General features: G+C 42.9%; 1 protein-coding gene across 1 annotated transcript in view; it reads left to right on the forward strand.

Moving 5' to 3' along the window:
* The window catches only part of LOC132820045 (sodium- and chloride-dependent neutral and basic amino acid transporter B(0+)-like), a 62,318-nt gene extending 53,664 nt beyond the window's left edge, over positions 1-8,654 (forward strand). The window contains exons 11-14 of the mRNA XM_060831965.1: positions 965-1,064; positions 3,380-3,489; positions 3,596-3,766; positions 8,517-8,654. Of these exons, the coding sequence (XP_060687948.1) occupies positions 965-1,064; positions 3,380-3,489; positions 3,596-3,766; positions 8,517-8,654 (519 nt within the window). The remainder of the gene's footprint in view (positions 1-964; positions 1,065-3,379; positions 3,490-3,595; positions 3,767-8,516) is intronic.
* Positions 8,655-9,819: the final 1,165 nt, after the last annotated feature.

Below are 9,819 nucleotides of genomic sequence, written 5' to 3' on the forward strand. Positions count from 1 at the left end.
AATCAGATGTTGCAATATCAGGGTGTTCACCAATTATTAACGTCTGTATGAAGATGGAGTGATGACCTTCCTCATCCAGGATAAAGCTGTGGTCTCTATATTTATTGCTGCCTTTAATTCCCACGATCGCAGTAATAAAAAGAAAATATTTTGACTAATGTTGCAGATTTAATTTAATAAAGACGATTGCAATTTGAGCAGAGGGAAAGTTGATGAGGAATATGTGTCATCTGAGAATGTAGTAGAGGTCATGGGAAGGGGAGATATCTAGAGGACTTTTGTGAACATTTCATAAATATCATTAGTACAATGTTCCCAGGAAGTTAAAATAAAATATTGAAAGGCATGGAAAGATCATAATATATAAATCCAGAGAGGTGTTGCACCTGACCGAGATCACATCTGGACAGAATCATAGACTCTCTGCAGTGTGGAAATACCATTTAGCCCATCAAGTCTGCATTGATCCTCTGAAGAGCTGCGCACCCAGAACCATCCTCTACCCTACAACCCTGCGTTCCCCATGGTTAATCCGCCTAGCCTTTGCATCCCTGGACACTATGAACAATTTAGCATGGCCAATCCACCTAATCCACATATCTTTGGACTGTGGGAGGAAACCAGAGCACCTGGAGTAAACCCACACAGACATGGGGAGAACTTATAAACTCCACACACAGTCACCCAAGGGTGGAATCAGACTTGCATTCCTGGCATTGTGAGGCAGCACTGCTAACCACTGAGCCACCGTGCTGCTACATGCAAAATTGATTGTTTATTTCAAAAAAGAAAAATGGAACACAACTAATTCCAGCCCTTCAAGGAATGAGAATAAATCGAGCAAACAGGGTATTTTGCGGTTGAGAAAAGATAAATTCTTAAATCCTTTTAATGTCTATTTTAAAGATTTGAATGTTATGTTTTTTTTCCATTTAATGCTTTCTAATTTTCCATTTCATTTTAGGCTGGGATTTATTGGTTACATTTAATGGATTATTTCTGTACTGGATGGATTCTCATTGTAGTTGCTCTGTTGGAACTCATTGGTCTCAGCTGGATCTATGGTGGGTATGACTGGGAAAAAAAATAATTACAATTGAAATGTATTTATGAGAATACTTTCACCTCTTCAGAGATAACACTACAAAATCTACACTGGATATTGTGCAGATAACTATAGGGTTTGAACAGTTAGTGAGGATTTAGACTTGAGTCAAATGAATAATGACAGAGGCAAAAGTTTAGGATTATAAAATTCATGAACTAATTTTATTGAACTATGTTTCAAAATCACAAGGCTATGATACAGATATAACAGGTGAACAACATCATGCATGTCCCACAGTGAAAAGCAAAATTTAGAAACTAATTGACTTGCTATTCAATCATGCCCTCACTTGATAACTACCCCACAGCAACTGAATCCTTCCAATCCAATTAACCTGTGGCATACTTGCCTTCATTGGAAGTGGCATTGATTGTAAGGGTAGGCAAATTATGCTGCAGCTTTATGGAACTTTAGTTAAGTCACACTTGGTGTATTACATACAGTTCTGGTCACCACAGTAGCAGATGGATGTGGATGCTTAGGAGACGTTTACCAGGATGTTGCAGGGTATGGGGATTTTAGCTATGAAGAACATTTAGACAGACTGGGTTTGTTTTCATTGGAATATGAAAGGTTGAGGGGTGACTTGATAGAAGTTTAGAAGATTGTGATGGCATGGATTGAGTGGAAGGTAAGAGGTTTTTTTTCCCAGGGTGGAGGGATCAATTACTAGGGGACACACTTTCAAGGTGTGGGGGGATGTTTCGAAGTGATCTACAAGGCATGTTTTTCACACAAAGGGTGGTGAGTGCCTGGAACACGCCTGCTAGAGGAGATGGTGGAAGTAGACACAATAGCAGCATTCAAGAAGCACCTGGACAAATACATGAATAGGAAGGGAATAGAGGGATACAGATCCTGTTCGTGAGGACAGTTTTATTATGGAAGAGCAAAATGTGTAAGCGCAGGCTTAGAGGGCCGATAGGCCTATTTCTATACAGTTGTGTTCTTTGTCCATTCTGACTGTTTCAAAACCCCCAAATATTCCCTTCCACCTTCATAACAGAAGCATCACATGGGTAGATTCTTAACATTGTTTCAAGACTTCTCACTTCCCTGACCACAATGATGATCCTACAGAATCAGGAGATTCCCTTAATGAGATTGTTCCTGTGAGTGTCTTGATCATCATAGAGATTAGGAACATTAATATGCTTCCTGATCCTTTATCTTGGGACACAGGAATAAGAGTAGGCCATTCAGTCCATCAAACCTGTTCCCCTATTTAATACCATCATGGTCAGTCAACACTCCAATGTCTTTTATCTGTGCTATCCATATCCATTCATTCCATTGGACAAGTTTTTTGATCATTTTCTTGCCCTTATGGTGCCCTAAGAATACAGCCAAGGGAATACTATTTACTGATTACCTGTTTACAGGAATTAACATTAGCCATTGTTTCCACTCCCTTAACTATTGTTCACACAAAGATCAGGCTCATCAATTCTAAAGTGATGAATGCAATTTCTTAGCCGACATTTTACATTTCCAGATTTTGGGAGACCAGGCATTGGCTGGAAGCTGTACACCAGGATCAGGCAGATGTCCCAACACACTGGCTATATGGGAATTGCCTGGGAATGTATGATACTCATGGAAATACCCAGTGTCAAAAATCCTCTGAATAAGTTCCAACTCTGAGTTAGAGACAGAGACTTCAGAAAGTTCTGACTGACTTATAATTACCCAGGAAATGTTAGAAGGATTAAAATCTGCTCTCATTATAAAAATGACTCCCTCAATCATTCACGTTGACCTGACAATGAATAACATTAACAGTCTCCCACCAAGTCATTCACCTGTGACATCACTTCCCATGGGCATGTGACCACCCACCACTCTCTATTCCAGACAAAACACACCTCTCATCTCCACTATCAAACACTCCCAACTCCATACCTGACCAGATCCAAATCTTCCACAACCCTGCTCCACAACCAACATGACTTCACCACATCATCAATCCCCACTCATTGGCACCTTTGGCCTCAACCTGCCACCTCACTTCATCTCCCATTCACCTTGAACACTTGTCTTCTTGAAACAGTGTGAGAGTTCCTTCAAGACCTTTAAATCTTGGAGTACAGATAATCGATTTGGTGATAGGGAACACTCTGTTCATCCTGTTTGAAATCTTCAGCAATCCTTTCTCTGTTTAACCTGTTCATCAATGCCACCTGTACAAGATGAACTTCAACAGAAAACATGCTGCCCTGAAGACAGGACAGCGCGAGTGATGGTGTCTCTCTTCTTCCTTGCTATTCACAGGGATAAACAGATTCATCAAGGACATTGAGATGATGATTGGGAAAAGGAATTGGCTTTTCTGGCTCTGGTGGAGAGCTTGTTGGATTCTGATCTCTCCGTGCATTTTAACCGTAAGGAGATGTTACATCTTTGAGTGATTTAAGCTGAATGTAAAAATGTACGGTAAGTCCCTTTCATCATGTTACTGATTTTACTTTCTGTGTTTATTTCATTCAGGCAATCTTAGTCTGGTCCTTAACAACATTTGCCCCTCCAACATATGGACCAGTTGAATACTCTGTCTGGTCAATAGCGCTGGGCTGGTGTATGATCATCTTGTGTATTATGTGGGTACCCATAATAGCCGTGGTGAGAGTTGTCCAAGCTGAGGGCCCCACCTTGTGGCAGGTGAGGAAATGTTTGAAAGATCGGGAAACAGTTTCTGTGACAGCCTCTCAGACTCCTACTTTACAGCAACTTTTAGTAATACAGTGCCTCCACTGCTATATTATATCCCACTGTACTCCCAAGAAGTGTCATAAAGTAAAATCTTACACCAAACCTCACGACAAATTACACAGTAGAAGAACAGAAGCTTGGCTGAACCAGTCGGTGTGAAGATATGTTGAGAAGGAGAAAAGAGAAATAGAGAGGTGGAGATGTATGGAGCAATTCCAAAGTTTAGAGCTTTGACTGCTAGAGACAGACTTAGAGGCATGTAGATATCTCAAAACTTGTTGGATTTGAAGTGATTACAGAGGGAAAGTCCTGGGTATTCATGGAAAAGTGGGCCAGGTCTATGCTGAGTCCAAACCAATCCAGAGCCATTTCAAGATGGCAATGGGTTCTGATTCCAGTCGTCAGCCCCCTTCCAGGCGTGGCCAGTTATTGCTGGTCTAGAGTAAGTGCACAGTTAACAATCCCTCACCACTACATTCCCAAGCTGACAGGTTCCAAGAAGCAAGAATCTTCAAGCAACCCTCAACTTTTAATGAAGATGGGGCAGCTTCACCATGGCCCTGGTTCACAGCCTCGCACAGGCTTTAGACATTAATCTGGATTTGAGAATTTTTGTGAAAGGTGAGAACAAAACCTCTTATCTATGTCTATTCTGTGTGCCCATGCCCACTGAATGTTAACCCATGCTCGTTCACCCAGTTGGTATTCAAAACAAGATTTGTGAATGGGTATTTGCTTTAGTCAGCAGCTGCATAGTTGCCTCTGTGTTTCTAAAGGTCATTGATTATATGGTTTAGTCAGTAAGTTTGGTTGTCTATTTCAGAACAGTCTTTTGGGGCTTCTCTTTAACTCACAGTAGCCTTGTTGGAAATGTATTACCACAATGTCATCAATGCACAATGTGTCTCGAGGATGTGTGATCAGGGTTTTGTTAAAAAAAACACTGACTAATTAGTGTCGTGTTCTCAATAAAATGATAATCTTTTAGATGTAGTAGCTACTTCATAAAATTAGAATAAATTGATTACTTGGTAACGCTGTTTAAATTGAAAAACTGTTCCTGCAATAGAGCATTTTTAAAAATTTCAGTTCGATTTAATTTCAAGATTATTTGGACATAATACGTGTCTCCAGATTTCATTGCAAATGAATATCACAATTCAGTCAGTTTAGACATGGGAGTCTGATCTCTGTAATAAACATAGAACATAGAACATAGAAAGATACAACGCAGTACAGGCCCTTCGGCCCTCGATGTTGCGCCGACCGAATCCTACCTAACCTACACTAGCCCAATAACTTCCAAATGCCTATCCAATGCCCGCTTAAATGACCATAAAGAAGGAGAGTTCACCACTGCTACTGGCAGGGCATTCCATGAACTCACAACCCGCTGTGTAAAGAATCTACCCCTAACATCTGTCCTATACCTACCACCCCTTAATTTAAAGCTGTGTCCCCTAGTAACACCTGACTCCATTAGCGGTAAAAGGTTCTCAGTGTCGACCCTATCTAAACCCCTAATCATCTTATACACCTCTATCAAATCTCCCCTAAACCTTCTCTTCTCCAATGAGAACAGCCCCAAGTGCCTCAGCCTTTCCTCATAAGATTTTCCTACCATTCCAGGCAACATCCTGGTAAACCTCCTCTGCACTCGTTCCAATGCCTCCACATCCTTCCTATAGTATGGCGACCAAAACTGCACACAATACTCCAGATGAGGCCGCACCAGAGTCTTATACAGTTGCAACATGACCTCAGGACTCCGGAACTCAATTCCTCTACCAATAAAGCCCAGTACACCATATGCCTTCCTCACAGCACTATTTACCTGGGTGGCAACTTTCAGAGATCTGTGTACATGGACACCAAGATCCCTCTGCTCATCCACACTACCAAGTAGCCTACCATTAGCCCAGTAATCCATCTTCTTGTTACTCCTACCAAAGTGAATGACTTCACACTTAGCTACATTGAATTCCATTTGCTACATTTCTGCCCAGCTCTGCAACTTATCTATATCCCGCTGTAACCTACCACTTCCTTCCTCACTATCCACAACTCCACCGACTTTTGTGTCATCCGCAAACTTGCTTACCCAGCTTTCAAGCCCTTCCTCTAGATCATTTATAAAGATAAAGTGGGCGGCACGGTGGCACAGTGGTTAGCACTGCTGCCTCACAGCGCCTGTAGACCCGGGTTCAATTCCCGACTCAGGCGACTGACTGTGTGGAGTTTGCACGTTCTCCCCGTGTCTGCGTGGGTTTCCTCCGGGTGCTCCGGTTTCCTCCCACAGTCACAAAGATGTGCGGGTCAGGTGAATTGGCCATGCTAAATTGCCCATAGTGTTAGGTAAGGGGTAAATGTAGGGGTATGGGTGGGTTGCGCTTCGGTGGGTCGGTGTGGACTTGTTGGGCCGAAGGGCCTGTTTCCACACTGTAAATCTAATCTAATCTAATCTAATCTAATAACAAAAAGCAATGGTCCCAAAACAGATCCTTGTGGTACACCGCTAGTAACTGCACTCCAAGATGAACATAGTCCATCAACTACTACCCTCTGTCTCCTTCCAGCCAGCCAATTCCTAATCCAAACCTCTAATGTATCCTCAATGCCATACCTCCGTAGTTTTAGCATTAGCCTACCATGGGGAACCTTATCGAACGCCTTACTAAAATCCATATACACAACATCTACTGCTTTACCCTCGTCCACTTCCTTAGTCACCTTCTCAAAGAACTCAATAAGGTTTGTGAGGCACGACCTGCCCTTCACAAAACCATGCTGGCTATCCTTGATCACGTTATTCCTATCCAGATGTTCATAAATCTTATCCCTTACCATTCTCTCTAAGACTTTGCCCACCACTGAAGTCAGACTCACTGGCCTATAGTTACTAGGGCTATCCCTACTCCCTTTCTTGAACAATGGGACCACATTCGCTATCCTCCAGTCCTCTGGTACTATTCCCGTTGACAATGACGACATAAAAATCCAGGCCAATGGCTCTGCTATCTCCTCCCTAGCTTCCCATAGGATCCTAGGGTAAATGCCATCAGGCCCAGGAGACTTATCTATTTTCATCCTCTCCAATATTCCCAGAACCTCTTCCCTGCTTATTTCCAGGCCATCCATTCTAATCATTTGTGACTCCATATTCACATCAGCAACAGTGTCCTGTTCCTGAGTGAATACTGATGAAAAGTATTGATTTAGTGTCTCTCCAATCTCCTCCACCTCCACACACAACTTCCCACTACTATCCTTGACTGGACCGATACCTACCCTAGTCATCCTTTTATTCCTGACATACCTATAGAAAGCCTTTGGGTTTTCCCTAATCCTACCAGCTAAAGACTTTTCATGTCCCCTTCTCGCTTCTCTTAGCTCTCTCTTTAGATCCTTCCTGGCTACCTTATAACTCTCTATCGCCCCAACTGAACCTTCACGCCTCATCTTTACATATGCCGCCTTCTTCCCTTTCACAAGGGATTCCAATTCCTTACTAAACCACGGCTGCCTCACAAGGCCCTTTACACCATGCCTGACTGGTACATACTTATCGAGGACAGGAGTAGCTGCTCCTTGAACAATCCCCACATCTCATTAGTGTTCTTCTCTTGAAGCCTGTTTTTCCAATCCACACATCCTAAGTCATGCCTCACTGCATCATAATTTCCCTGCCCCCAGCTATAACTCGTGCCCTGCGGCGCACACTTATCCCTCTCCATCACTAAAGTAAAAGTCACCGAGTTGTGGTCACTGTCCCCGAAGTGCTCACCTACCTCCAAGTCTAACACCTGGCCTGGTTCATTACCTAGAACCAAATCCAGTATAGCCTCACCTCTTGTTGGCCTGTCTACATATTGTGTCAGGAAACCCTCCTGCACACATTGGACAAACACCGACCCATCTAATGAACTCGAGCTATAGCTCTCCCAGTCAATATCTGGGAAGTTAAAGTCCCCCATAACAACCACCCTGCTACCTTCACTCTTTTCCTGAATCATCCTCGCAATATTATCCTCTACTTCTCTAGGACTATTAGGAGGCCTGTAGAAAACACCTAACAGGGTGACCTCACCTTTCCTATTTCTAACCTCAGCCCAAACTACCTCAGATGGCAAGTCCTCTTCCATCGTCCATTCCACTGCTGTAATACTATCTTTGACAAGTAATGCCACACCTCCCCCTTTTTTACCCCCATGTCTGATCCTACTAAAACATTTAAACCCTGGAACCTGCAACAGCCATTCTTGTCCCTGTTCTACCCACGTCTCTGTAATGGCCACAACATCGAAGTCCCAGGTACCAACCCACGCTGCAAGTTCACCTACCTTATTTCTTATACTTCTGGCATTGAAGTATACACACTGCAATCCACCCTTCTGTTTACAGGCACCCTCCTTCGAGATCGCTGCATTATTCATAACCTCCCTACACTCAAGGTCCTGTACCCTAAAGCTACAGTCCAGGTTCCCATGCCCCGGCGGAGTTAGTTTAAACCCTCCCAAAGAGCACTAGCAAACCTCCCCCCAACACACAGATTGAACATGTTTCGCTACAATATGACTTGCCAAGTATTAGAACAAAGTGCAATATAATATGCTTAGGAACAGCTTTCTTTTACATTGGAATTAATTGGTGGATTAATATTGTGTAGGAATTGTTAAATATTTCACTTCTGTTTTCATAGAAAATTTCTGCTGCATGTACAGCAGCTCCTGAATGGGGCCCACTCCTGGAACAACACAGAGGGGAAAGATACAGGAAGAAGCCTGACTCTACAGAAGCCCTGACTCATGTGCAATGTCTTGTCACTCCTGAGATTTGAGGAATTTTGAGAAAATGTTTTGTTCAATTGGCCAAAAAAGACCCTGATAATTGCTTTTTCTTGTTTATACCCCCTGTAATTGCAATGGGAGTTTTTCAGAACTGTTTTCAGCTCCACCAAGAGCCAGGTATCACCTTGGTTAAAGTTTTCTTTGAGCCTTTTCGCCTTTTAAGCAGTTCCTTCAGGTTGAGGATGGTAAGGTTGATTGGTAAGTCCAATGCATGATCTGTAGACTCAGCCTCATGCGGTTTAGGTGGGCCGTTTGAGGCTGTGTGCACTCCTTCTGATGCTTTAATTTCATTTCAGCACATTCTGCATTGATTGTCTTGATCTGTTTAGTGTCCTCTCAGATACGGCTTCACCATTTTGGATGTTCACAAACTAGATACTCCTATGAGACAACAGAGGTCTTTTATCTCCTCAGGGAATGCTTTGAGGACATGCTTCAGTGTTTCTGCTGTCCTCGTGGGAGTCTCCTGCAGTGACTGAGACTGAGTAGAACAGTTATGGGGAAGTTTGGTATCAGGCATGTGAAAGCTATGGCCTGCTCAGTGCAACTGATATGAAGTAATTCTTGGCAGTTTTGCTTTGGCAAAGGCACTGCTGTTGGACCTTTCTTGACATTGAATGTGGAGGAATTTGCAACATTACCGCTGCCAGTACTTTTGAGCTGGTTTCTGCCAGTTTTCCAACTCTCTAAAGCATATAGGAGCACAGAGTTGCTACAATCCAGCAGGACCTCAGGTTGCTAGTGTTTTAGATTAATTAACATTTGATTTTTTGTGTCATGAAACTTCAATCATGCTCCTGCTTCAGCCCTTGGGTGCTAATTAATACCCAAGGATTCCAACCATTATATATTGTGGACAGGAGTTCCAACTCCCACCCACAGTCTGCAATGGCTGGGTTTCCTTCTATTAACCACAGGATGTGTTAAGAATTTCACTGGGGATCCTGCTCCACATGGATTTTTATCACTAGCACTGACTGAAAACATTGTCTGACCATGTGTGATGCTGATGGTAGTGTCCCTGCTGGCACAGTTCAATCGTGACTTGTTGATTGGTCCCATCTCTCCACAAGGACACATGTTTAAATTCTTCAATCTCATCTGATCAATCCAGAAACTGGGGAAGTCCTTTCTTTGCTGTTAGTGAATACTTGC

This window comes from Hemiscyllium ocellatum, chromosome 11, assembly GCF_020745735.1.
Source record: "Hemiscyllium ocellatum isolate sHemOce1 chromosome 11, sHemOce1.pat.X.cur, whole genome shotgun sequence".
Taxonomy (NCBI): Eukaryota; Metazoa; Chordata; class Chondrichthyes; order Orectolobiformes; family Hemiscylliidae; genus Hemiscyllium; species Hemiscyllium ocellatum.